The following is a 13,882-nucleotide window of genomic DNA, read 5'->3' on the forward strand; positions in this document are numbered from 1 at the left end:
CTTAAAAATGAACAATAATGATGGAGTTCATGCTGTGTAAAGTCAATGTAATTATTTTTTAAATTTTAATTGTTTTTATTTGTACATGATAATACACATTTTCGCATATTGGTAGACCCCCCCCCCCCACTCCACCGTTCACTTTCCAGAGTAGTATTCCACGGGTAATGTGTAAATATGTTCATATCGTGAATAATAATACTCTATTTATTTAGATGCAATTCTTCAAAATAGTGTTCTGATAACGGGTTATCAAGAAAAAAAGGTTGGTGGTGCCGTAGTTACTATTATTTTTCGGTATTAAACATAATTTGTACAGGAAACATTTGCAAGCAGTTAAAAATAGATTATAACAGTGTGGTTTCTCTTGACCTGATGACCTGCTAGCTGGTAGATTGTCATTCAAGCCAATGAACAAAAATGAAAGAAGACTTGGCGTGAACGGACCTAAATGATAGGTGGCGCTGTTGGAGGGAATGGCAGTACCGCCCTCAGTGGCGGATTTCTACTACTCAGCTACACAGTGGGCGTAGCGTTGCTGCATTTACTGACAAACACATGAATGCTATGTATCGGTGCCTCATATTTCTCACATTACTTTAAAAATAAAAAATAAATATTCCCATGACCCCCCCCCCATATGAATAAATTTAGCTACCTTTCTATGTAATCGATGGGGTCTTCTCTTGTCTGGCAGTATACACCCGGACACGTTCATTGGTGGGATTCTGCCATCTTTATTTTCATCTAATTATGTTAAAACTACGAAGCAAATAAGTTAACTAATACATACCAACGAGTAGAAGGGGATACATTCAAGGAATTTCATTGCACTACTCTAATATCTTCATGACAGTTACGTCATTCTTTTAGCTTCCTTTTAGTATTTTCTATCTTTACGAACTTAATTGACAAATATAATATTCACTGCGTAAAAAAGCCCCCAAGTCAATGAATTGTATTTAAATCAACAAACTATGGTAACACTTTTGAAACGAAAAAAAAAAAAAAACGTGATAATTTCCTTGCTCTCATTTAGAAGTGCATGTTTGTCAGTGTGAATCGGTTTAGACATCTATAATTGTGTTCACAGATAATACAGAAACGGAAGCTATTGTTTTTTTCTATCCGGTTCACACATGTTGTTATCACTAATTTAATCCACAGTCCATCTATCACCTTATAGAAGGACTATGTCTAATCACAAAGGCATCTTATCATAGTGGTATCATAGGCTCAAAAAGAAGAAGAGTGATACGATTTACAGATAAAAACGGACAAAATATCACATACACAAAAACACGCAAAGGGAATATTAGTTGAAAGGGGAACTGTGGTTGGTATAATTTTATTCACAATGACGCGCCAGCTCTTACCTTTCTGGTATCGCCAAAACACAATGCATGTATTTATACGTGTTTTACTTCCATTTATATGTTATCCCAATCTCAATATACATGTACATCCGTTCAGAATAAAGTATAAATCCCTCATGTGTATACATACCACGGTATGTACTACCGGTAACACCTGAGCGGAGCGAAACAATCTCTCGGCGCAGTCAACAAAGACGCTTACACAGTGAGTGTAAAGTAATAATATTATGATTGTTCCCCCCCCCCCCCGTGAGCGCCGAGTGATGTTTACAGTTTTGCTAGAATGTTTGCCTTTGGTCCGGTAGAATATTTTTTTTAGAGTGGACGCGATCCAGACGTCACGGGCGAGTCCATTTTCAAGTAAAGGGACTGTTAAATTTAGTTCAATCTCAGTTAACAAATCGCACACGTAGTCAAATCTACACACATCGCACTAAAATAGGAATTACTTATTATTAAGGAATTAGCATTATATACATAAACAGTTGTAGCATAACATAGTTTACGCTTCATTACCATATCATAGAATGTGTGTGATGGGGTTGCGCGTGCCCATCCTGTGATTTACAATAATCAACTGAATCAGATTTCAGATCGAGGCATTCAGAACTAATAGTTCAATTCTGACCATGTCTTATCAAGTCCAAGTAAATTATTGGAATAAATCAAGACATATTTACATCAGGGAAACGTTCAGCTATGGTGAGTTCATCGAATATATCAAGGAGCAAGTTCCTTTGTTACAGTGTTTAGAGTTTCAGATCCAGTACCAAAACGACGAAGGGACCACGATGACACTCTCCAATCATGAACTGGACATGGCGGAATTGTTTCGCTGTGTGAAGACAGTTGCCGGCGCCGAATACAGGCGGATAAAGGTGTCTGTCGTTGAAGGGTGTTCACCAGCCCCCAGCGCCAGTTCCCATGTTTACAGGGAGCAAACTAGCGTGCCGAAACGGTTGAAGTTTGAATGTGATGGCAAATAAGACGATACAGAGAAAAACAAAGAACAGGAATCAAGTGACCCCGATGAACGCGAACATTTTGTTTACCAATCACCGCTCGAGCTAGCAATCAAAATGAAAGAAAGAGAATTGAATGATATGAAAGTAGAACTGACTACAGTTCAAACCCAGATCTGTGACCAAAATGACAAATATGCCAAATGTGTACCCGAAGATTCAACGAAAAAACGTTGTGGAAAATGTCATCTTCGTGACTCTCATACTCGGCGAAATTGTCCATACGAATCCTGTTGTTCAGCAGAAATTTGTGGGGATATCAACCACCCCGACCATGCCACGGAGAAAAATACATTGATTAGCCTGACGATCTTTCGAAAAATATAAAGAAGAAAGAGCTCGAGCTCCAGCAGAAAATAGACACGAAGAATAAGGTTTTGTCTACATTCGAGCGGCAAATCGAAAATTGGTTGATCAATAGTAACCTGTCCAAGTACTTGGTTGCAACTGTAACCGGCGATACACCGAAGCAGTGGTATTCCGAGGTCCAAGTGCATTAGTACTCGTACTGGTGTCAACCACTTCCCAAATAACTCGTACACAGTTGCGTTAGGGTAACCAGTTTATTCAAGAAAGCGGTGAAAACTATAACAGGATAAAGAAATCACATTTCAAAAGACGTCATCGCTGACTGAACGAACGAGCGTGAACGACTTACGGAAAAATTTATGGAAATTGCGAAAAATACACTTATCAAATTACGACACTCGGAGCTAAGGTGGCCTGATCAAGTCATGAGTCAATAAATTCAGAAAAATAACTTACTTCGCTGAGTCTAGTGTTCTTTTAGAAGGACTTTATGTAGCGATCTTCAGTCATACAAAACGCAGTTGGCGTACGCGTATGAGACTCTAGCCCATAATAGTTATAGCGAACTCTGACCTATACTGAACGTAACGCCCGCGCCTAAAGAGGGCGGTATACTGTTAAAAGTGAAAGGGCGTCCAACACACTCCCCGTCTAAAAATGAGCGATAGAGGTAATTTTTACTAAACGCTAGAACACTAACACTAAACTTAATTATAATCAAAACAACTAATGTTCAGAATTGTTCTCTTTGATACTTTGGATCAAAATGAGTTCGGCAATTGGTCTCTGGTAGATTCTTCTTACATTGTCTCTACAAACCATGATGTCAGCTCTTCTGATCTTGTTGTCATCACTGTAGTATGTCTTCACGACACGTGCAAGAGGCCAGTCGTTGCGAGAGCATTCATTATCTCTCAACAGGACGACGTCACCTACATTGATGTTTGCAGTAGTCTTGTTCCACTTGCGTCTTGGTTGACGGCTTTGTAGGAACTCCTTCCTCCAACGCACCCAAAACTGGTCGGCAAGATACTGTACGCGACGCCATCTTTTCCTGCTGTACATGTCTTGCTGAATGAATGTACCCGGAGGAGGGTGTACTTGTTGCGTCTTCATAGTGAGAAGCATACTGGGACTGAGTGCCATCGGGTCATTGGCATCTGAAGATATGGTGGTTATGGGTCGAGCGTTGACTATGGCGCAAACTTCAGCCATTAGTGTGGAGAGCAAATCATGCGTGAACTGCGGTTTGCCATATGCCCCCAAAATGTGAGGCATGAGGTGGATTGAACACCCATTCACATTGGCGTTCTGTTAGAAACCTTTGCACTTGATGCTGGTCAAGTTCTTCGAGTGCTGCTTTTAGTTCGTTCTTCGCTCCTATGAAGTTGGTGCCCTGGTCACATCTCAGTTTCTTAACAGGGCCACGAATGGCTATGAAGCGACGCAGTGCGTTGATGAAGGCGGAGGTATCCATTGAGTTGATGATCTCAATGTGTATGGCTATTGTATATAGACATACAAAGATCATGGCCCATCGCTTGGCTTCTGATGAACCACCTCTCGTTCTCCTGTTCACTACACTCCAGGGACCGAAGACATCCATCCCCACATTTGTGAATGGTGGGGTGTTTTCAGCTCTGTCTGCAGGAAGGTATGCCATCACTTGGATTAGACGTTTCGCTCTCAGCTTTCTGCAGGTTGTACATTGATATAGGATGGTTCTTACTAAGTCATGTAGGCTAAGAATCCAGAAACCTTTTGCTCTGATAGCTGCATGTGTGAGTTGACGACCTTGATGTTCAGTCTCTTGGTGAATGTGTTCAGCAATAAGTCGAGAGATGTGGCTGTTTTTTGGCAGTAGTATTGGATGGTGGCCGCAGAGATCAAGATCGGTTTGATGAAGTCTGCCTCCAACACGAATGAGTCCATCCTTGTCCAGGAATGGGTTGAGTCGATACAGTGGGCTCTCTCGTTTTATGTTATTGTTACCATCATCAGCTGTGTCTGCAATCATCAATACCTTGAGTTCATCTGGGAACGCCTCTTCTTGTACTGTGCGGAGGATAATGATCTCTGCACATGCAGCGGTGACAATCTTCGATGGAAGTTCACTATTGTCACTCTGGTGTTTCCGTAGCTTGATTATAAGGGTCGCTACTGCTCTCTTAAGAGCAGTCCATGTTGAGAAGCGGTGGAATCTCTCAGACCCTAGACAATTAACGTTAGGCTTGTGCTGTTTGGCAGATGTGGCTAGGATGCATGGTTGTTTTCGAACTTCTGGGTCTTCTTCTGTTATTGAATACTGGATGCTTTCCGTTGTGGGTCCAGATGTTGGGTCAGATTCCCATAGGAAGGAAGGGCCTGTAAGCCATACAGTAGACATCAGTTGTTGGGCTGAAACAGATCTCGTTGCGAGATCGGCTGGATTCTGTTCGGTAGACACATGTCGCCATTGGTTTGGTGAAGATACATTATGTATCTTCTGTACTCTATTTGCTACATATACGTGGAAGCACTTCGATCGATTGCTCAAGTAGCCAAGGACGATTGTACTGTCAGTGTGATAAACTGTGCGGTCTATAGTACTTCCAATTTCTATAGCTACCTTTTGTGCCAATTGTGTTGCTAAAACGGCTGCACAAAGTTCTAAGCGAGGAATTGACACAGCATGTGAGGGATTGACTTTAGCTTTGCCAAGCAGAAATGCTACATGAACTTTACCATCCTGGTTTACTAGTCGTAAATAAGCGACAGCTGCTATGGCTGCATTGCTTGCATCGGAAAATACATGACATTCACTTTGAATTATGGAACCTAAATCAGGTGTAATGTAACAGCGTTGTAGATGTACTTTCTCTGCATATGTAAGTCTGTTACACCAGTGGGTCCAGCGAGGAAGGTATTCAGCTGGAAGCGGATCGTCCCATCCAACGCTGGCCATCTCACGTCCCTTTGGCATTTCTGACATGAGTCCCTTGAGAATGCACTTCCCTTCTATTGTAACTGGAGCTAGTATTCCTATTGGGTCATAGATGGAGTTTATGGTCGCTAATACTCCCCGCCGTGAGAATGGCTTGTCCTTCAAGTCCACTTTGAATGTGAAAGTGTCCGCTTGAAGGGACCATTGTATCCCGAGTGATTGCTGCGAGGGTAGAGTGTCTTGACTAAAATCTAGACATTGCAGGTCCTTGGCGCGTACTTCACTTGGGAGGGCGATCATTACATCCTTGTCATTGGAGACTATTTTGTGGAAATTAATGTTCTTGGTGGCTAACATGTCTCTTGTTCTTTTGATGAGGCTTATTGCTGTCGCTGCATCAGGTTGAGATGTTAAACCGTCATCTACATAGAAATCTTTGTGTATGAAGTCTTTCACGTCTTCACCATAGGTGGATTGGTTTTCTGTGGCAATCATTCTTAGGCCTAGTGTGGCTATGGCAGGGGAGGAAATGTTCCCAAAGAGGTGAACATTCATACGGTATTGTATCACAGGTCTCATGGGGTCATTGTCCTCGAACCAGAAGAAGCGAAGATAATCACGGTGTTCCTTGTTGACATGAAAGCTGTGAAACATCTGTTCCACGTCGCCCATTGTACCTACTGGCTTGCGTCGAAATCGCAGTATGACACCAAGTAGGCTATTCATCTGATCAGGTCCCTGAAGTAGTGCATCATTCAGTGAGACACCTTTAAATCTAGCACTTGAGTCGAATACTACTCGTATCTGAGATTTTCTAGGGTGGTAAACACCAAAGTGTGGCAAGTACCAAGAATTGTTGTCATCCAATTCTGACTTTGGAACTGGACTAGCATGTTTACGTTCGATGACTTTGCCCATGAACTGCAGGTACTGTTGCATCATTTCTGGTTTGCGTTTGAGCTGGTTCTGGAGATTGCTAAAGCGATTGAGTGCCGACTGTCGGTTGTTTGGTAGTTCGCTCGGATGTTGTTTGAAAGGTAGAGGGAATTCAAGGTTTCCCTGAGGGTTTGTGTGAGCACCCTTTTGCATAATGTGAAGGAACTGTTTGTCTTCAACAGAGAGGGCAACTTTCTCGTCATCTGCTGTCTCTTCAAATACGTCTATGTTGGCACGTTTAGGGGTGACTGGGTCTCTAATATACAAGTGGTGATCACATTTGAGTGTTGTATCTGTTCTGTTTGTCATTTGTGTGTCCAGGTAGTTCACTGTTGCTGTTGTACAGTGTACTGAAGCTCTGATAGCGCCCCTTACAGTTTCCATACACAATTCACCAGATATCGTCCACCCTAGGTCGGTGCGTTGAGCCCATGGTGAGTTGGTCGGTCCATTTCTGGTCTCTCTGACTTTCAGTGGTTCTGGACAGTTCCTGCCAATAAGGAGATGTATACCAATGTGTTCTCTCAATTCAGGAATTTTGTCGGCTATAGGTTTTAGATGATCAAATTTATTACATATTTCTGGTGAAGGTATTTCATCTTTGTCACTGGGTATGTAATCGTTCTCTAGTAGGACTGGAAGTGTGAACTTCTTCTTGCCATCGATGGATTCAATTATGATGTGGTCACCGCGTCTTCCAGTTCTGCGTTCGCCCTTGGCACTGCATGTTGACAGTTCGTACTCAAGTGTTGGACCCTGTATCTCCAATGCATTAAACAGCTGGGTGTCCCCCATACATGCATTGGACTGATCATCAAGTACTGCGTACGATTCTATGAAATGTGTTGGGTTGGATTGTTTGTAGACCTTTGCTAAAACTATTTTGCCACACGAACGTCCAGCTGTGCACTTAATGAGTTTTGTGCAATTTGATGTTACTGCTTGAGCTCCGTCAGTTTTCTTTGGTTCGGTTTCTGCACCATGTTTAGTTGTGTCACCAGGCTTGTGTAGACAGGTTATGTGTTTGGTGCTCTGACAGATACCACACTTGATGCTTGAGTTGCAGTCTCTCGCGAGGTGTTTGTGTGTGCATCTAAAACACAAGCCTTTGATCTTGCATAGATCGATCCTTTCATTTATTGGTTGCTTAGCGAATGCCTTACAGTCTGATAAATCATGTCCGGTTACTTCATGGTATACACACTGTTTAACACCTTCAGATGACTTTGTAGCGTGTACACGTGCAGTTGTTTTTGTCTGGATTGGTCTAGTCTTCTCTGGTGCGAAGTTGCTAGGTTTTGGAATGTCAGGATCGTTCTGTGATCTTGCAACATTTTTCATGTAGGAGGCGAAGAAACTGAATGGTGGGAATGTTCCATGGCTTAGTTTGTATGTTGATACTTTATCTCTCCACTTGTTGACGATGAATGACGGTAATTTCTCAATTATGGGATTCAATACATGCGGAGAATTCAGTGTGTTTAGATGTGGGAGTTCTTCCATATGAGCTTCAGTATCTACGCATAGATCTGCCAGGTCACGTAGTCTTTGAGAGTCGCCAGCTCCAAATCGTGGAAAGGAGGTTAACTTTTTTATAATAACCGCCGTGATTACTGCTGGGTTGCCGAATCTCTCTTCCAATTCCTTCCAGGCTTCTATGTAGGCAGTGCTGGCATCTCGAACATATCTTAGACGGAATCTGTCTACTAATGTTTTCGGCTCTCCCTTTGTATATCTGGCTAGGAATAACAATTTCTCTGATGTGGGTACACAAGCTGTTTGCACCATGCATTCAAATGACCGGCGCCAGGGTAAAAACATGATTGGGTCCCCTTCATATACCTCTGGCTCCTGTACAGGTAAACGTTGACGGGCTAGAAGACGAATGTAGTGGTTAGGATCTGGTTGAGTTAGATCGTTAACCTCGGTTGACGGGTTGGTTTGATGGTCTAGGGCTGTCACTTCCATTTTAATTTGCTCAGAATGTGGCTTGATGTGAGTTAGATTGTGTGGAACACCCAAGGTGGGTTCTTGTTCTGAATAATGTGGAGCCTGTGAACCTGCATTGTGTTCAGTATGGTCACGAAAACGTTGTGCATGATCGTTTGCCGACTGTAGTGGTGAAGTGTACATTTGTCGACAGTTGTCTTCTTCTACAGCCCTTTGAAAGGCCTCAGCAGTCGCTAGTGTGATGGCTGCTTTCTTTTCGGCTTCTAAGATTTTCATGTGTGCTATATACTCCGCTTCTCTGGCCCTATAGGTGGCTTCTTCTCTAGCCTTTGTTTTCTCATATTCAGCTGCCTTTGCAGCTGCGGCTGCTTCAACATTGGCTCTGGCATGTGCAGTGCTGAGTCTGGATGACGTTCTGGACGTGATGGAACCCGAAATAGATAGTGTATGACCACGTGATGGCTTGATAGGAGGAGTGCGATCAAGTCGTCTGATTGATATCTCATTGATTTTGAAGAACCCTTCACTTTGCAAATTTTTTTTTTCGTTTCTGACCTCCCCCCCTCAAAAATCAAATGGTCCAACCCTAAACAAAATTATCGAGTGATTTTGGATTTTTTGGAAAAGTACTTGAAATGCTGTGACATGGTCTACTATTGGTGGTGGGAATTACCAAGCCAGTTTATAAAACAAGCCGGTAGGCTGGTTGGCATCCGCTCCGCTCAAAAACAAGTATCATGTTTTCGGCTGTTGCCATGGTAGGACATGAACGTGCAGCTAACGTCGGTTTATAACTAAAACCGGGCGCGTATACAAGGTTCGCAAAAAAACGTTCAGTCCTTAGAAGTCACTTTATTTTATTGCTAGGACGTATTCTGCTGTTAAATTTATTATTTCCAACCGTTTTGCGATAGTATTTTCTAGATTGAAACATGGAGGCAAAAAGCTCCATGATTGAAGGCAGCATTTACAGTTCATTCATAGTTCAAAGTTGCGTTGGGATTACGTTGATACAGTGGAACAATGTTGGCGCCGGTGATCTCTTACCAGTGCGCAACGTAGCCAAATAAAAAAACAAAAACATGATCATATAAACACTGCTATTTATAATAATATAAAGACTGGTAGGAGGTAATAAATTTGGGGCGAAAGTATTCAAAAATCAGTTTTTGGCTGTTGCTATGGCAGCGGTGAGCGAGAATTTGTTTTCAGATTTTACAACCTAACTAGAGTGAAGGTGTGACTTGCCCGCCAAGTTTGAACCAAACGGCCCAGCCAAAAAAATTACAGAAGAGTCAAATTTGTCGGTAATGAAAACAGATATCAAAAATTAAAATAGTAACTTAGCGCCCACACTCAAGCTGAGTAGAATGAGCTATGTCTGAAGAGTTTTATCCTAAATTTGTAGGAGATTCATTTAGCACGAAGCTATCCAGTTATTTGGCTGTTACTATGGCAACGTTAGGCCAATTTTTTTTTCAGATTTTACCTAATAACTAGGGTGATGGTGTGACCTGCCTGTCAAGTTTGAGGGAAATAGGCCAAGCCAAAACAATCACAGAAGAATTAATACGTGAAAACACCGGAAACCACACACTCTGAAACACAAAATTGATTTTAAGGGCAATCCTAGCAGAACGGATCGCCAATAGTGAACAAAAATGTTCGTAAATATTACTGACCGCAAAAGACGCTCATCGCGAAGTGTCTTGTGCATACAATAAAATATGTTCTACGAAATATTTGTTATTATCAGCCCTGCTTATAATGTTGCACACATGGAAACTATTCAACACAACATTCAAGAATGGCCCGATAGAAACTATAAGACGTATCAAATTCAGGGAATAACTCTAATAGATGATTTTCCGTACAATTGCGAGATCCCGCGAGATGCATGAAAGACGCGCGTCGAACGTCTGCCGCAAAAATCGAACGATTTGATTTTGAACTAGAATTTCTTTATTTCTATGTAGGCAGTGGTTACATTGACCGGCCGATCTTCGACAGAGGAATATGTGGGCGAATATAGGGATAGTTGGTACAAGATGATGCTTACAGTATGATGGTTAACACACAACTGGTTTATTCAGAAAGACACTAAGCTATTAAATATACAATACACAGGATGTAGTAATTAAAGTCAAACATGATCCAGATGTCAGGCAGCAGTTTAGCTTTGTATTTGATCTAGTTATTAAACTTGGTATCCGGGTTGTTACGTAATCGTAGCGTAGACATCATGTCTGTTCCCGACATTCTCCGGGCGGCCGAAAGTAAACAAATTAATTTCGACAGTAAGGGTTGATATTGCGTTGTGTAAATTATTAAAATGATGACGAATAACAATCGGTAAATTATAACGATAGATAACGATAAAATAAAATACTTAGTCTAGTAAACAATACTAAGTCAGGTAATAAGTCGGGTATGTCAACATACTAAAAGTTCACGAAATAACGAAATTATTTCTAACGAATCACGATAACAAAAATCTAAGCTAATTGTTCACGGCATTCTACGTTATATATCGAGTAAAAATTCAAAGTCTTAAGGTAGCGAGACTATTATTTGTGTTGAAAATTACGATTTCCACATTTATTTATTAATTGATGAAATGCACTATAAACTTTCATCTGACAAAGTCAACGTAACCTAGAATGTCATGTAAGTTGGTTAAAATGTAGATTTTCTGAAGGGAAGCAAGGCAGCTTCAGTAGTGTTTTCTAAAATCAACAACACAGGTTTAATTTGTGTGCCTATAAGTTTCAAAGATTAACTCAAGACAAAGCAATGTTAGGATGTGTTATCAGTAGCTATCTGGCACACAATGAGTGTTTCCAAACATTTGAGTGGTTTGTCTCCGCCCCTGTTTATTTCACAGATTAGTCATTTGCATATGAATGTGTCAGACACAAGGTCACACAGCCACTGACAAAAATCATTGATTTTAGTGTTCTCATTTGCCGATTTTATCGAACTATAGCTATCCCATTCCTTTATTTTTTTGGTTTCCAATAGCCTTACACATTTGGATGCCCCTACACATGTTAAAACAGACCTTGATCGGAAAACAAATCGCTTGTGCAGATAAACAAGCTTGAAAATCTTTGCTGTGACTTCATCGACGTTTTCTAGGAGTTTATGTTTTTCAAAATACAAGGTCTTTAACAAAAAATAACGTATATTTATTGTCGTCGGATTAACACCAAATTTTCACAGCTTTAAGGTAACAATGAGAGGAACTTGAATGTGTCCAGACAAACTATTTCATGGATTATTTACCAATGTGTTGTGGTTTGAGTTGGGGTCAATGCGACTAAAACAGAAATTACAATTCAGGACACTACTTTTCAAAACGCGTTGCTTGAATAAAACTTCCCAGACACATTCAATTTACCAGACTATTGAACAACTAGGAAAAGTGAAAACAAAACTTCTTATCACCAGCATAAATGCGTAATTATTTTTTTTACAAAAAAAGTAATTTTTCACTTTTGATTAAGTAACGCAACGTAGAATGCAGATATGGGCATGACAAACACACCTTTGAAAAGCTTGAAGTCTGGCGATTCCAAAAATATATACTTTCCTGGGTCTATTTGTAGTCGTTCGGTCCCAATTAGAAGATGAAAACAAGTATGCAAATAATAGTCCCGCTACCTTAATTGTCACATAAATCACTATGAAAGGTGTCCTGAATCTTCAACTTTGCAATAGCGGCAGCGTTGCGTTGAGGACGTTGTAAAACGGGTGGTATTTGTTTTCCCCTAGTTTCGTTGTCGGCATTCCCGTCATCAGATGTATTTTCAACAGCACTGAGTTCAAGCGGATAAAGTTTACATATTATATTGGACGGCTGGTTTTTCCCGTTTTCGTTCGAATGTCTGCCGATCTCACAAGTTCATCATTTTCAACATGTAGTTTTTCAACTTTAGCGAGCGGCCAGAGTAACCGTTTTTGAGTGTCACTGTGGACTAACACGATATCTCCGATTTTATGTGTACGGAATCGAAGCAGCATTTTGACTAGGTCATTATTGATTGACGGTCCGGTTTCCAGGCATTCATTTAAACTCGGTTGGTCGCGGTATTTCGCACTGCAGTTATATACTACTCTAATCGGTGTAGTAGACGATTGCTTTTCTACGGGACGATGTGGGATATAATGTCCACGTTTTGGGTCATCATCGACGATTTTTTCAATGAAGTCTCGATTTAATTGTTCTTGGATAATAGAGTTGTAAACTTCACGCATTTCTGAAGTTAAACGTTGAGCCATTGATCTGGTTCTGGATTTGGCAAGCGTGTAGTTTGTTGGAAGGGGTGCATGACTTTCCTTCCAGGGTAATTCAGCGATGTACTTGTTGCCTTCTCGCTTGATTTTCGTGTCACGGTATTGTTCAAATGTTTGTTTAACATTTGTTTCCTCGTCGCCTTTGTTCGATATGCCAATGGACTCTTAGTCCCAATACTTGGTCACTAACTGTTCTTCCGATTCGGTATTGGTTAGAATTTTCATCACTGTTGTATTCATCACAGAAATAGTATCTAGTTTAGATGGTCCGGACAACAAGTAACCCAGTTTAGAAGCGACGGCGGTAGGTCCATTTCCCCTGACGACGCGATCTTCTACTATGGACCAATAGTAATCGGCCCCTATTAACAGATCGATTTCCATCTCTTCCGATTTTACTTGTGGAGCAAGACTTAGTCCGTGTAAGTAAACATGCTTCTGTACGGTTGCTTCGATGTAGTTATGTACCGGAGAACTAATTTTCGGTACAATAAGTGAACGTAAAGTAATGTTGCTAGAATTGGTCTTCAGCATTAGATCTACAGATTTGATCGCACGCACTCCGGTGTTATCTTTGCCAAAAGTACCTAAGCTTAGGTGTTCGATTTCACAGTCCGCGTTTTCAATCCCTAAACGTCTAGCTGTCGACTCAGTAATGAATGTTCGCTGAGCGCCTTCGTCAAACATAATATTACATTTTGTAGTCACGCGTTTACGGGAGATATTGATGTAATGTCCTATATCATTATTTATGCATGACCTTTGACATCACACGATATGTTACTATAGTGATGACTCTGTAGCATTATGGGATACCTAAACGGCATGGCCGCCATCAGTTGTCAATAAATATACGTCTATCCAAAACAGAGCTTCTCGAGTTGATTTATCAATACAGACGTTACAAATGGCGACGAGGACGGGATGGACGGAATAAGGAAGTAATCGACCCACCATTGGCAACTTGAGTGAGTACCTGTGCAACGATTCGCATCAATTATTTGATGAAGTTGGACGCTGTCAGTTTGAGTTCACATTTACCTCCAATAGACACTACGTCACTGTACGCC

The 13,882-nt window shown here is 41.1% G+C and overlaps 2 protein-coding genes across 2 annotated transcripts; both read right to left on the bottom strand.

The window, feature by feature from the left end:
- Positions 1-3,433: 3,433 nt before the first annotated feature.
- On the bottom strand, positions 3,434-3,922 carry LOC146745850 (uncharacterized). Its single transcript, XM_085498779.1, has one exon. It carries the CDS (start codon positions 3,920-3,922, stop codon positions 3,434-3,436), a length of 489 nt encoding a protein of 162 aa, XP_085354905.1.
- Positions 3,923-3,938: 16 nt separating this feature from the next.
- LOC146745851 (uncharacterized) lies at positions 3,939-12,797 on the bottom strand. Its single transcript, XM_085498780.1, has 2 exons — positions 12,417-12,797; positions 3,939-8,978 (listed from the first exon to the last, which is right to left on the bottom strand). The coding sequence occupies exons 1-2, from the start codon at positions 12,795-12,797 to the stop codon at positions 3,939-3,941; spliced, it is 5,421 nt and encodes a 1,806-aa protein (XP_085354906.1).
- Positions 12,798-13,882: the final 1,085 nt, after the last annotated feature.

This window comes from Saccoglossus kowalevskii, chromosome 5, assembly GCF_978046115.1.
Source record: "Saccoglossus kowalevskii chromosome 5, keSacKowa6.1, whole genome shotgun sequence".
Lineage (NCBI taxonomy): Eukaryota > Metazoa > Hemichordata > Enteropneusta > Harrimaniidae > Saccoglossus > Saccoglossus kowalevskii.